Source organism: Cystoisospora suis (genome assembly GCF_002600585.1).
Source record: "Cystoisospora suis strain Wien I chromosome Unknown contig_1582, whole genome shotgun sequence".
Lineage (NCBI taxonomy): Eukaryota > Apicomplexa > Conoidasida > Eucoccidiorida > Sarcocystidae > Cystoisospora > Cystoisospora suis.
The window spans coordinates 23,128-37,696 of record NW_027154382.1 but is presented as its reverse complement, the minus strand read 5'-3'; the positions used below and the strand labels follow the sequence as shown (position 1 = coordinate 37,696).

At 53.9% G+C, this 14,569-nt stretch overlaps 1 protein-coding gene across 1 annotated transcript; it reads right to left on the bottom strand.

Annotated features, from left to right (window-relative positions):
• Positions 1-8,170: 8,170 nt before the first annotated feature.
• On the bottom strand, positions 8,171-14,558 carry CSUI_003509 (nucleoporin fg repeat). The gene is made up of 7 exons (XM_068063706.1): positions 14,029-14,558; positions 12,439-13,203; positions 11,680-11,775; positions 10,778-10,992; positions 10,196-10,472; positions 9,530-9,819; positions 8,171-8,984 (listed from the first exon to the last, which is right to left on the bottom strand). Exons 1-7 carry the CDS (start codon positions 14,509-14,511, stop codon positions 8,570-8,572), a joined length of 2,541 nt encoding a protein of 846 aa, XP_067924313.1. The 5' UTR covers positions 14,512-14,558; the 3' UTR covers positions 8,171-8,569.
• Positions 14,559-14,569: the final 11 nt, after the last annotated feature.

Here is a 14,569-nt window from a genome sequence, read left to right as displayed (position 1 = left end):
AAAAAAAAAAAAAAAAAAAAACACAAAAACCACGACCCCGATAAAGAGCAGAGGGGTTGCACTGGCTGTTCTGGATGCCTTCACCTGGCTTGACGGTGACTGGAGTGCATACCGATGGTATGCTGAAGCAGTACTTGGGCTTGAAGGTGCTATGCCCCCGAAGATGAGTGTTTTCATAGTCAGCCGGTGAACTGCTACAGTAATGCTGCAGGCAGCGGGGAGCAGTGCCCGTAGCGCCAGGAGATCCCTGCAGTGGAGTCGACACCTCGTGCCGTAACAGAAGTTACGGCGCTGTGGCATTGTTACACACAGAAAGTACAGCACCCCTTGGAGCGCCGGCTTCCGGCAGTATTCTAACGCGGCATCCAGAGGTCTACAGAACACGGGTAGCTCTTCGCGGTTCTTTCTGGTAGCCCAAAATGGATACAGACATTACCATTTCCATGCAGTCGTACGTCGCTTGCTCCACGGGTCGAAGTCCGCACTTACGCTCAGGAGCCTCCTCCGGCCCGGGTCGACTCAAGTGCACCGCAGGAGAAAATTGGAGCTGACCAGATTGTAGGACTGCCAAGCACGAGCAGTACGATGCGAGAGCCACAACCGTTTGTCGCTCAACAGAGATGGCACACTTCGAGCCCGGTAGACACTCAGCAACAGCCCAGGAGTGGCCAAGGTTCTCGTTAAGGGCGTGATCTACATGGCGCGTTGAAGTCCATAGAGAGCGACAGGGACTCTACGTTCGATAGTGACCTGTGGGCACATTGTAGAGAAGCTGAATGTTCGCCGAGACGGGTCGACGGCATTCACCCTAAGAAAGCTGGCCAGGGACAAAGAACGAATTAGACTGTAGAGAAGATGGTAAGGTGTGCCCTGTTGGGAACCTCTATGTGGAAGAACGTTTCGCCCCAGTCGGTGTTTGCCCACGACTCCGCTCGACGCGCCAGCACGGAAGTAGCCCCTTTTCGACTACTCTACGGGTTTCTCCCTGCCCTATCCGCCAAACAGCTGAATCTGGCGTCGGCACCAGCTCTGGAACTTCTTCCTCTCCAAGTTGAGACAAAGCTGCAGATCGCCAAAGAACAGCACAGGAAGCTCAAGACTACCAGAGGAAGTACGCGCATCGTCAAGAAAGATCGGCTAAATTCCGTCCCGGACAGAGGGCCTGGCTGAGACGACCCTCGCTGCGTGAACTGGCCGAAACAGTCAGCCCGATGGACGTCTGACCCTCACCATCCAAAGTATGCTGGGGCGAAAAACGCAGCGAAGTTGCAGCCACCAGCTTTCTGGCTTATTCACCTTCTAGGCCACTTCTCCCTACTATGCCTCGTGACAGCGGAGCCCGAACCCTGGCTAGAGAGTGGGGAGTAGAACAACCACTAAGAGGCGAAGAAAACCAAATAGAAGGAATCCTCAACAATGGGGTGACTCATACAACAGAACAGTGAGAAAATTTCTAGGAACTGGACGGCAATCACTGCGTGGGTTCTCGGCGGAGAGTTACAGATTGCTCGAGAATCGATAAGGAGCCACTTTCGGGACCGACATAGAAACGCAGAAGTCGGCACAAGGGGGTAGGACCGCATGGGCTCTCACCACAACAGCGAAGCCAACAGCAGCCGGACGCAAAGGAAGAAAAGCCACCACCGCAGAACCCCACGGGACCGAGCGGCAGGAAAGACCCTCACACTCGGCTCCAACACTGCGGGGAGCCACAAGACCATCTCTTCCCCGCAATGCGACAGCTCGGCACTTGCTGCCCGACACCTGAACTACAAGATACAAATACACACCCTTTCATATTTCTGTAAGAGAGGGGCCGACCGGCAGGACAGGGGCTGAACCCCGCAAGGGGGGAAGGTGTCACTAGGCACACACTCTGCCCGGACATAGCGAACGACAGCAGCAAACCCGTGTAAGCGACGAGCGACGCTGGCAGCGGTGCTATCGGAAACTCTCAACGCGCACGTCGCGAAGCACATGGCCGAGGAACCGGAGCCAATAGAGTGATGAGGGAAACAGAAGAGAAGAAGATTGCTTCTGCAAGTGTAGGTACCTTGCGAGAGTGCCCACCCTGATGCGTTGAAGCTGGCTGCCTACCTTGTATCGTGCGCTGACGTATACCTCTCGGTCAACTATTGCTTGGCCGAGCAACCTTCGCGTATATGGTGCCGTCCGCATTTTCTGCGGTTCCCGCTAACTGCTTCGGCCCGACGAGGGATCCTATCTGTGGGTGGTCATAGTTGGCACGGTCGCCTCACTGTACCCTGGCCGGGCTCTTCGGGCTACCGTTCGGTACCGGTTGAATGGTAGTCCTCCTGCGTAATCATGGCCTGTCAGTAGTGTTAGATTTGTGACACAGAGGCCGCCGAAAGCGTCGCAGCCTTGTGTCCCCTGGTGTATGCAAACGACGAGTTCAGTTGAACTGGGCGAGCGTGGTGAAGTGTTCGTGGCAGTTATCTCAGTAGCCAGGGCGTCGCCGAAAAGCGGGCGTGTGTAGAGGGAGCACTGCTACTCCATCTCGGCGCGTTACAGGCATTAGGTGGTGGGCCTGTCGCTTGCCACCTGTGGTGCCTTGTAGACTGTTAAAACGTGCCACAAGCTCCTGAGCCTTGTGGACTTTTATCCTCGTTGCCCGTGGGCACCCGCAGCCTGGAGTTCCACGCCAAGTAGGGATGGCTGCTCGATAACCGCACGTGCTGCGTGCGAGCGCACGCCGCACGAGCTCAGCGGCCTCAGGAGAGCAGCGCCAGAGTATGTGGAGTCGCCCGCCAGAAAGCTAACATGGGCACCGGTAGAACGTCTAAGCAGAGGGCATCGCGCGCTCGGGGACAGCCTGCCCCGAGAATCAAGAGGCAGGGGCCAGACTGTTGTAGTCAACTGAAAAACTTGACCCTATAGTGGTGAAAAATCCCTATGTGCATGCTTGAGTCCTTCAGCCACCACAGGGAAGTCCGTACCCTTAGGTTACCGCATCAGTACTAGACGAGCTGTTTATCGAGTACAAGGCGGAGCGGAGTGGGTACTCGGGAGAAAGAAGTCTGGACTAATCTGGTAGACAGACTGGAAGGAGATAGCCAATTCGGCTTGCTCGCAGAAGGTAAGCTGAGTGGAAATAACGAGCCCAGTTACTCGCTGCTGCTTCTGCGTGAAACCAAGAAGAACACGGAGACAGAAAGCGCATGCGTGGATGTGGACCAGCTGAGGAAGCAAACGCCATTGTAGAGACTGCCAGCCAGTACGGGCGTGTGGCTAAGCGTGTTTGGACCAGCACGTAGTAAGGAAAGGGGATGTCTACTGCCGGGAAAACAAATTGCATCGGATTTCTGCGAGGACCGTGGGCATACAACGAGGTCACCTTCAAGCGGCCTAAGGAAAAGAGCGGAGACTTTTTCCGTCGAATAGAGACAGGAGATATCTTGGTAAAATCAAGATGCTGTCTTCGATGAGATGAGAGGGACCTGCCTACCGCGAAATAAGGGATGTCACAAAGGATTTTATGGCGAGGCGGTGAGCAAAGAAAAGAAGCTGAATGGAGGGCACTGAAGGTGAAAGAGAGAACGCTAATTACAGCGGGTGTCTTTCAAGGGAGGACCCGCCGAGGTCAGAGACCTTGAGAAATATCTCCGGACTGAGTGATGGTGAATGACACCGTTCCGCCCTTCTTCTCCTTGGGTGACTTTTTGCTTTGAAACTTCTACTTGTTGAGTGGCCCGAAGTGGGGCACTGGGGCTATCGGCTCAGATCGGCGGGCCACTGAGCACACGTGCTCTCCAGAGATCCCGGAGAGCTGGTGAAAGACGTGTGACCCGCGTGAACTGTTGTCAGCGATAAATGATAAACCTTACACACGCTTCTCCGTCTGTGTTTCCTGTGGTTACACCTTCCCCTTTCCTGAGCGAATTTTCCAGACCGCGAATTCCGGAGAAAATCTGCCGGTTCTCACCGATTGTCTTCCGCCTCCGACCGCATCCGGGCGACCGCGACCAACATCCAAGCGACTGCTAGAGAGGTCGATCGGAGCGAATAGAACTAGAAATTCTAAGAAAATCAATATGCTGCCCAGTATTTTGCTGGCCGAAGAGGCACCACTGTCATAACCCCTCTGTGAAGTGACACTGTTCACCGCAGGTCCACCCCTGACGAGTGTGAATCGCCTCGCCTCCTTCACTTCGGAGCCCCGCCTCGGACGGCCACCAGTGGCTTCTGTTCCAGTGGTGCGTTCTCTATAACCGCCAGAAGAATCACCACTGGGACTTTTACTGCCTGTGGGGGCAACAAATTGCATCAGCCGGAGCGTCAGCTTGGACCCGTGTGCGGCGGCTGTACCCTTCATTCAAAACTCTCTTGCTTGACAAGACGCTCCAACAGGAGATGTCACACTGAAAACCCTTCAGTGAATGAGGACAGCTCGCAAGCAGCGCGGTCCCTAATGGGATGCTAGAGAGCAGCTTTCCGCATATGTACGTACCTCGCGAGCCTTTCTCACAGTCGCCTACGCAGACTCGAGTTAGTGGTTTCCCATAAACAGCCAGTTGCCCCCCGAGTTAGTGCCAGCCTCCACGAAGGTTTTCGACGAAGATGGCAGGCGCCGCAAGCAAAACTGACCGGCTAGCCGGGTGCAGTCTGATACTCGGGGACGATGAAGCGAGTCGCTTTCCTGCCTCTTGTAAAGACCCTGTACCGATTCTGTGGAAATGAATACTTTTTCTTTTCAGGAGCCTAAGCCGAGAGGAATGTGAAGGGCCTACAGAACGTATACCGGAAGCTGCGCCGTCAGTCCGTGTCATCATTCATTGCCTCAGCGTGCCGGTGCGCGCTCCTTCTGTATGGGGAAGATGATGCGTCTCTAATCCCTCGGTGGAGATCAGTCTGAAAACCTTTATGGGGGAGGCTTGCCAGGCGTCGGCCACAACTTGGCAGGGTGTCTCTGTCAAAGAGCGCGGCATATGAGCCTTGATCAATCTTATTCTATAACAGATTAATACATTTGTAGTGGACCTAGCTGGTCACCCAGCTTGAAACCGTCACCAACCGCCTGCGAGCACTAGGGCGGTTCTCAGGGACGGCCAGCGGAGTGCGTTCAGCCCGGGCGCTATTCAGCGTTGTTTGGTCGTCGGCGCGTACTTGGCTGGAGTTGTGTCGTGGTTAGTTTTGATCCTCTTGGAAAGCTTTGGGGAAGCAGGGGGCATGGTGCCAAGGGCCATTTCCACTCCAAGGTGGCCTCGCAAGAGGTGTCTCCCTAAGAGACGAAAGCCCAAGTCACATAGTCGGGCACCGTGTTGGGTACTTGGGCGCTGTCCTCCTGCGTTCCGGAGCCCCGTGTGTTGAAAGGTAGAGACATAGATGGCTTCTTTTTTTCTTATTTTCAAACTCGTCCATGTCATTCCCTTCGTGGCGAGACCCCTGGAATATACGGTTCGAGGCCCTGTCCTAGTAAACTGTGTGCACACTTTTGTTTCTTCGATCAGTTTCCCGCCGGTACGCTCGTCCTCTCCGGGAGCCAGTCGGGCCCCCGGAAGCTGCACTTCAGTCGCCTTGATTTTTGTGGTTCCAAACGCCCTCTGCAAACGCTCATGAGGCGACTTGCCAAGGCACCCGGAGTGCAAAAATGACGACGGCATTCATCTGTCTGGTTCTCGTGGCACTTGCTTGTTTGTCCGATGGCAATGGCTCATTCATCAGCTCACGTTATTTGTCGTCCCCATACGCACTGGTCGTTCTGGCCAGCGCGCCGCCAGGAAGCGTTAGTGAACGCTCGCAGGTGTCCAGAGAAAAAAATATATTCCACTATTCAGCTACCTACGAAAACCCGGTTAGAGCTCGGGAAGGCAGAGATCGGCAGCAGCCCGAGTCGGGCCTTGGTGGCGGCGGCGCGTCTTCCGAAGTCCGGCCGGATGGGGCAGCAGACGTGCTCTTGGCACAAAAGCGTCGAAGAGAGCTTTTCGACGAGTATAAAGCACTGCTCGATCAAGAGCTAGCACGCCTGCGTGCTGCAGAAGCCAAGGAGGGACGGAAACGTCACGGACGCAGGCATGAAGACAGCGAAGAAGTCGTGGCTGAGTCTGAGGAAGAGCTCCTCTACCGCAGACGGATCAAGACAGGAGGCAGGTACTCCTTTCTGTCACGGAGCATTCCGCTGTTCTCTTCGGAACGTCGAACACGGACGGCGTCCACTACCACTACACGTCGCTTGAAACGCAAGGGGATGCCGCTATGGTTAAAGATAATGGGAGGAGTAACTGGAGCTATCTTGGTGGCCGGGCTTGGTTATTTAGGCTACCGTCTGTACAAGGAAGACCAGGAAGATGTTATCCCGTATGATCCTTGGTACCCCAGCCCCAGTCCTGCAGAGCTGTATTTGCTGCGGCAGCAGCGTGAGCGGGCTCGACCAGAGCGGCAGCCGGTTGACGTGGAACCTGGTGTGCTGGCCTTGCTTTTTCAAGAAGCTGCTGAGGGTACTGGTCCTCCTGTTAACGTTCTTCCTCCCGGGACGTTTTCTTCTATTAGAGTGCCTGCACGTCCGCTGAGTCCTGCACAGCAAAAAGAAATCCGCGAACGAGCCCTACGCAAAGCAGATTTGGAGGCTCCCGCTGGCATGTTGCAGCCGATATTTCCCGGGCGACCTTATAGGGACGTTATGGACATCAGTCCTCGTTTTGATGTCAGTGCGTCTACACCCGTGGTTAAAGTAGGAGGAAAGCCTTCTCGCGTGCCAGCATCATCACCAGTCCAACCGGGAGCCGGCAGTACGACGGATCTGGCGTTACCCCCTTCAGCAGCTCCACCAGGTGGTTCTGGAGTACATGGTCCAGCTGCAAGCTTGCCGTCAGTACAACCAAGCGTCCCTGGAGTGCCAAGTGCAACACCACGCCCGTCAACAGTCCAACCAAGTGCCGGTGGAGTGTCGAGTCTGTCCCCAAGCTTGCCCACATTTCAGCCAGGCGCCCCTGGCGCGCCAGGGGGGGAACAGGGTGTTGCGGCCGTGTCATTGTCTCCTTCAGCAGGGGCGCTGCCGTCCAGTTCAACTGGGCTGACCGCGCCACTGGGGTCTCCGGTCTCCCAGCGAACTGGACGACAGTCTTCGAGGCATCCAGGAGGAACTTCAAGCGCGCCAGGTTCCCCACGGAGTTCCCCAGTCCAGAGGCGGCGAAAACGGCCATCTTCATCATCAGGAGGTTCTTGATGTGCTCCCGCAGTGGCGCATGCAGTCGTAGCTTGCTCAAAGGATTTCGCGGTAGGCGTCAGTTTCTCCCGGCTGACGGATTTTCAGCATGCCGATCTGTAGTCCAACCTAGCTAGGTGCGCCCGAGTCAAATGCGGGTTTTGAGACTTCCTTAACGTGTACAGCGCCACATTGTTGTTGAGCGTCGTGTTCACCGTCCGGCCCGGCTGTCGACGAGTCTGTAGTGAAGTCAGGGCTGCACGGGTTCGGCTTCGAGGTTGCAGTCATCTGTGGCGGGCTGATACCGGTTTCTAGCACGCCTTCGGTTTGACCTGACCCGGGGCCAAGCAGCGGTATCATGAAGTGGTGGTGACTCACTCTGTAGGCATCAGGGCGCTCTGCGTGTGTAGTCAGGATATCAGGGTGAGATCGTCACGAACTAGGATAGCAGGGTGAGATCGCTGGGCTGTCGTTTGCGGGTGTTATCCCGCCGATTTCAAACCGCACGACACCCGGATCCGCCGTTCCCTGTTTCTTTGGACCGACTGGCAACTTGCCTTTTTCATGCGATCGTTGTTACATACAATGCGGCCCTTCTATGGCAGAGGTAACGCGACGCGCCGAGAATGTAGCTATAGTGGTACGGTCCCGACATTTGAGACAGTTCCCTACTGAGGAGGGGGATGGTGAATCGTCTGTTTCAAAGTGCAGTTTGCATGCAGTCAGTCGGGATGGGTGCGAAGTGCCCAGTTCCTTGGACCGTTCTCAGGTCATGCTGCTTCTGCTTCACCCAAGTGTGGAAGTGTTCAGTTCTTTGGACCGTTCTCAGGTCATGCTGCTTCTGCTTCACCCAAGTGTGGGAGCTTGCCCACTATCTATCGACTTCATAGCAGAAGTGGTATGTGGGCAAACAAATCTTTCAGTAAATGAGTTAGAACTGGCACCCGCTGCGTTTGGCGGTGTCGTGTAAGTCCAGCTTCTTTTTTTCTTACCGCCGCGGTGCCTAGCCTTATTTGTGACAACTGCGAGGCTCACAAGGAGTCCCAGTAGACGTTGCGGGCGGAAAAAACTGATGTGGCACGGGTGGCACGGCGCAAGACCGCCGTCGTCAAGCCAGTCTCAGATGGGAATGACAACAGCGAAAAACTTTCTATGCAGAAGGCAGTGTTACACGAGGTCATAAGAATTCCACACACGGAGTGACCTGACAACGTTTATGGCCGTGGCCCGGCTGCAGGTACACTCCAAGAGCGGTGCCTAGCAGCACAGCACGTCCACGCAACAGGTCGGATAGCTTCGTGTAGCTTCGTGCCTTCCACGCGTCAGGAAATAGCTGGCATAGTCAAGCAGCTGGTGCTCTTTGATTGCTGCGGTGTTGTGGTCACGTTCCTGAGGCCGTAGTATTGATTAGTGCTGCGGGACTTCCCCTGGGTGCAAAAGCAGAAGTGGCCCAACCATAGGCTTATCTGCCGAGACGTCTGCCAGTCTCTCATCTACACCGTATCTTTGAAGGACATACTGCAGCAAAATGCAGTAAAACTCTTCGCTGCTGGGGTCCGTTTCGGCCAGTCCTTCTTCGTCCCGCTTCTCCTCTTGTGCCCCTGCGTCGTAGGACGTCCCGACGCGACCTGGGCGGTTGCGGGGCGCACTGTTGCCGCAGGGCTGTGGTCGCCGCGAAAGCCCTGACGCTGGAGGAAAGAGACCAAGGGGAAGAAAAGACAGAGACGCGGATGGCAGAGATACCTGGCCCAAGTGGATCAGCATCAGAAGAAACTTCTTCGCTACCTCCGCGTAGGCTCGTAGTACGTTCTGCGCCACGAAGCTGCGAACAAAAAACAAAACCGCAGACGAGCCGTCAGCGCCGGGCCTGTATTTTGATGGGATTTGGTACATACGCGGGTGCTTCTTCTAAGAAATGGAGTCGTACATGACAGCCGGTATACTTCAGTACAGGCACAGAGAGACACAGAGCTTCACAGAAGATACTTCTACAGACGCACCACATCACTCTTGATACGATAGGTTTCTTTTCCCATTGCCTCCAGTCTGTCTCCTAATCTCTTGAGAAGGTGCCCAGCGGAGCCACAGCCCCTGCAACAGTACCGGGTCTCCCGAACTGCGACGTCCAGCCTTGGTTGTCGGTTTCTTCCACGGTACGGTAGTAACGACTTCCAGACTCTCCACAAAATTCTTGTCTTGTAGAGACAGCCCCCACTGCGACACATTCCATTGTCTGGTAGGTTAAGAAAGCATTCAGCCAACCAGTTCGCGTAGGAGAAGGCTGCGCCTTCAAACGACATCGAGCTGTTTCGGTTTTTAGTTTTGATCTACCCAGTCTTCTGTCAAGATTCTACTGTCTTTCCTTACGCATTGACAATCTCCGCTCCAACCTTGACAGCCTTTTCGACTGTATTGCGCATGAGCTCCCACAGCGCTTCCTGGACAAGTAGGTCTGGGGAGACACACTGCAATTCCTCCTCCGCGTTCCCCGCAAGAAGACCATTGGTCGGCTGAGCCAAAGCTCCCCCTATTGAGAAAGCATATCCTCTGGGCAAAGCATTGACTCCTGAGTAGCTATGCGACTCGGAAATTCTTCGTAGATTGAGAGTTGTTAGCGTTGGAGATCCGCGTCTGATGCGTTGACGTGCACCCCGCCGCTGCAAGCGTATACAAGAAAACCCGCTTCCACATCAAATTTCAAAGGGAATTCGTTTTCACCTATAAGAACGGGGCAGCCAAGAGGGCTGTCAATTCTTGTCATAGAAAGAACGATCGCATGCGATCACATGGAGACTGGACGTAGCCAATCTGAGACTGTGTGATGAGCAATTACCGGTCGCAGTCTTGTGTAGACACTCCCCTAAACGTGGGTCCCGTTATGCTTCAACAGGAGATCCACTCCACACCCCGCACTTACCACACAAGCGTACACAGGCGAGGTTGTGTGTTGCTTCTGTCTGAGAATGTACGACGTGACGGAACGCAAAGATAGAAAAGAGCTAGATAGAAACCGTTCAATCCATTCACACTCACCCGTTCTGCTCTTTGCCTCCCCAAGGATGATGCCGTTACAGATAGCGTTGGAGCCGGACGGTCCGTGCTTGCACAGCCCTCTCCTTTATGTAAAGAAACAACGGAGCCACCGTCACGGAAAGACGGTCCTCCCACTCCTGCTCTCGCAGCATTCTTGTCCACTGTCCCACTGGCACCAAACAGTCGGGCTCCATCACGCTCTAGGCTTCGTCCTCGAGAACACTGGCCGCTTGGAGATATTGCTCCGGTAGCCCTAGCGCCGCCAGTCCGATGGTCGCTGCATGCAGTCAACGGGCACAGTGCCCCTGCCTGCCTTGTATTTCTACTTGGGTGCTTCAGAAATTGATCACCGCTGAGGTAAGCCATGTAACGCGGTCTGCCTGGTGTCTCCCTTACTGCGAAAGCATAACGTCCCGCCTCGATCTGCCCTACATTGTGCTTGGAAAGGAGACGAGTTACTTCCCCAATCTGTGTTACCAGCTGGTTGGACTGCATAGTATCTCTACGGGCATCCGCACACAAGGTTATGACGCCTGCCGAGGAGAACAGCGACGACAAACTCAGAGACCTTGCTCGGCTCACCAGACGCTATGAGGGGATGCTGTCCCCGGTGTGGGACTTCTAGGCCACGCTAAGGTATCTGCTGATCCATGCCACAGGTCGCCTGCTCCTCCAGCAACCCGGCTAAACCCAGACCTTGACGATGATGATGATGATCTCTGCTGTGCTGCTGCAGGGCCTTCACAGCGGAGAGACAAGGACAGCGGAAGGAGGCGCCTTCCGCTGGCTGTTAATACCTGAACAGAACCGACAGACACAGAGGAAAATCTTAATACTCTCCCCTGGCCAACAAAACTATCGTCTCCACTGGTGTCGCTTAAGCTAGTCGATAAGCGTTAGACGCTCATAGCAGACTGGCTAGTCCACGCCGTTAGAAACAACGCGTGAACAGCAAGACGGCTTCGAAGCTGCAACATGGTGAACGTGAAGTATCCTGCTAGGACAACTCCCATGGCATGTATCTATTGAAGCGCGGGTAAGCTATACGCAAAAGCAAGCCATGAGGCGAGGATAGAGTCTGTAGCAGCTCCGCTTGAGTCTATCAAGTATACCATGACGTGTAATGAGGCGCCACAGTTTCGGTTGTGAACACCCATACACTTGTATCTGTTGGGGAACCTGTCGAAGACGAAGTGTAATGGCGGGCGTGGGCTCTCGGGGCTAGCATGACTCCACTTCACATAACGATTAACTCAAACATGCAAGGCCCCATCTGCTAAGGGCGGGACATGCATAATATGAGTTGACAACTGCATGCGTGTAATACGTTTTCGCATCTAGATGCACTCGTCGATTTCATCACCAAGCCACGTGGATAGACAGCAGTTCCCCTCTTCATCTTCCTCAAGACTTCTCAACGCAGCCGTGTGAACATCTCGCTTTCTTCAGGAGTTCACAAGAGAACAGCTTTCGAGTGGACTGACAGCGCAGAATATTCTCCGATCAAGACGCGGAAGTTCCTCAAGAATTCGAGCCATCGCCTCCGAGATGGTTAGGAGAGCTCCAAGAGTCTCTGCTATCTGCCCCATTGTCACCCCACACACAACAAAAACAAGTCCATCGCGCCTTTTGAAAAGAAAAGCAAAGGAACGGCTCTTAAGTGTACCCACCAGGATAGGAAGCATGGACGGTTTGCACAAATGCATGACTACTACCGCCGATCAAAAAAAACGGTGCATGCACAAGAAGTAACTCCCTAACACAACGGGAACCGCTAAAGAGTGTAGCACCCCAAGACGTCATTGCTGAAAAGACGTCAGGGACGAGTTCTCGGCTGTACGTCAGCATCCCCTCACGCGCTCGGGGTCGGTAAGTCCCTTCAGGTGTAGTTGGTGTCGGAGGCTTGTCTGATCATCAGGATGGGTTACTACTTAAACCTATCTACCAGGTGCGCGGTCTATGACTGCGTCAGCCACTGAATGCTAAGTGGAACCCAAACAGAGCGCCTCTACGTACATGCACCTACGCTTTAGTAGCTAGCTTCAAAGCTCACATGGGTGGCAGCCTTAGAAAAGGCTCCGAGTGGTTCCAAGTGTTATCCACTACGCACTCCAGCTACGTCGAATCGAAAGAGTTCAAAGATCTAAAGAGGTAAACCTCACAACGAGAGACGGCCGGGTTGAGTCTCCGTTATGTGTTCTTGCCTTGTACTCTAGACCCTGCAAAGCTGACGCGGAGCATACCTCTTGAACAGTAGGAAGCAATTGACCTCGGAGTGTCCTCTTTGCTTCTTCCATGGAGACTGCCTTCGCGCGAGCTGTCACTTCTGTTGAACGGGCTGATGCTGTGCACTCTTTGTCGACAGAACCTCGGCGACCATCTTTAGGCCTAGCCTTCCCTTTCGTTTGTTCCTTTCTGGATCCTTCTCTACTACCAAGTGAGTATGGGGTGATCAAGCTTCCTGTAGGGGCTGAAGAAGCAGATCGTCCTTCCTCTGTTGAAATAGAACGTCTTCTTCCTCCGCCCGGGTCTTGTCCCGAAGAAGTCTTTTGTAATCTTTCTGCGGAGGAATCACGATTCCCTTTCGATGCTGTAGCCATGTCTGGTGATAAACGGTGTTGTCCCGACATCACTGAAGGACTGTTACGCACCGTCAGAAGTCCTCCTCCCCCTCCTATCTTTCTTGGAGATTTCCTTTCACTGTCTTTTACTAGGCGCGGCACGCTAGATCCACGAGGGGTACAAATTGGATCAGGAGCGGCATTCTCAGAGAGAACCTCAACATATTCCTCTGCGGTTACTGGAGACACTCGATTACACCACCCTTGGCTGTCTGTACAGCTGGGGGGAGGGAGGTTAGACGGAAGGCGGTGACAGCAACACTTGCAGCCGGGAAGGAAGAAAGAAGGAGGAGGTGGGTATGTGTGAGAGAGAGGAATGAGAATATGTAGATTGGCAAAAGCAGAAACAAAGTCATGACAGATTTTCGCCATTAAGAAAATACCCCTCTACGTCACACAAGAGACACAACAGAGAGGCAAAAGAGCCGAATGAAAAAAACACACGAAGAGTCAGTCGCAATAGTGAGCAAATACATTTCAGTATACACTTGACAACTGTATGGCATGTTTCTACACTACAGACCCTTTGTGTGGAATGTGGCGAGATTACGCGAAAGCTTGACCTCCCCACCAACGTGTCAGGGGGGCATGTAGAGATCTACATAGACAGGTGAGATGTACACCTCTGAGAAAAGCAAACACATTCACAGTACGCTCCCGGTTCCTACTTCCCCCCCCTTCCTTAAAATAGCAAAGGGAATACCTCAAGAAGAAACTCACTACGAGACAGACTTCACAGTATCTTTTGCTTGGAAAACAGAGTTAAGTCCCGGGCTACCCGTCCTTGATATCAGCCATGTTGAGCTGAAGAAGACCAGCGCGTTACTGATATCATCCGAAACTCGTGGCATGTAGGTGCGTATTCGTACGTTCCTGCTCCAGAGCTACTAGGAGAGTTCTGCACGTAAGACCGATAGGCGGGTAAGATGACCGTGATAAGGACTTTGCAAAGTTGATGAAAATAACACAGGTGGAAGGGCTCGAGAGCGAACAAGACCTTTCTCTACAAAATAACGACATACTGACTCCTCCTCATTCTCGATGATACATGCCAAAAACAGTTAAGCACCAATGCCAACATAGAATGCCTGCGCCTCCTCCCCCACTCAAGGAGGGCCTCTCTGATAAGAAGACCACGTTTCATTCATACGGCCGTGCATGCGAACGATCTAACTCCTTGCCCAGATCGCGCTGTTCTTGAACTCATCTAACCTGATGGAACGTCGAAGGGACAGCAGGGATTGCCGGACCGTATCTGCCCAAGTTGCCTTCATCTTCTATCGCTCCTCCAGCACGTCCCCGTCGGTCTGTAGTCCTTGTTGTAAAGAGGAAAGGATCTCCCGGGGCTCTAAACTCCCGATAAAACGGCCCGTCACGTTGATGTCGAGTCACCATCTCACGCACCCCTGCTTCACGTCCTGTCAGGTTCCCGCCTCCTATCGTGAATCTTCTTAGCGGAGATCCGTCCCTGGTGAGTATTGCCCCCCCACTACCTTCGAGGTCCCGTTCCGTTCTAATGAGAAAACTTCTCCACCTGGAATTGTTGGTCCAGGCTGACTCTCCGCTTGCTTCACGAGACGAAGACGATAGACTACACCTCGAAGTAGAAGGAAGCCAGCTCGCAGCTCGTTCAAGATAAGAGACCGGTCGAAGAGCAGCGCCTCCCCCTCTCACCTCGAGAAGCGATTGTTGCATGCGTCGAGACAGCGCGAGACAGAAGTCACGGCAAAGAGAAAACCATCTCCACACAAAG

Coding starts and splice junctions, on each gene's coding strand:
- CSUI_003509 (XM_068063706.1), bottom strand. CDS start 14,511: ATGCAACAATCGCTTCTCGAGGTGAGAGGGGGAGGCGCTGCTCTTCGA. Junction 11,776..12,438: donor TGCTTCCTACTGTTCAAGAG/GTATGCTCCGCG, acceptor ACAATGGGGCAG/ATAGCAGAGACTCTTGGAGC. Junction 10,473..10,777: donor GCATCCCCTCATAGCGTCTG/GTGAGCCGAGCA, acceptor GACTGCATGCAG/CGACCATCGGACTGGCGGCG.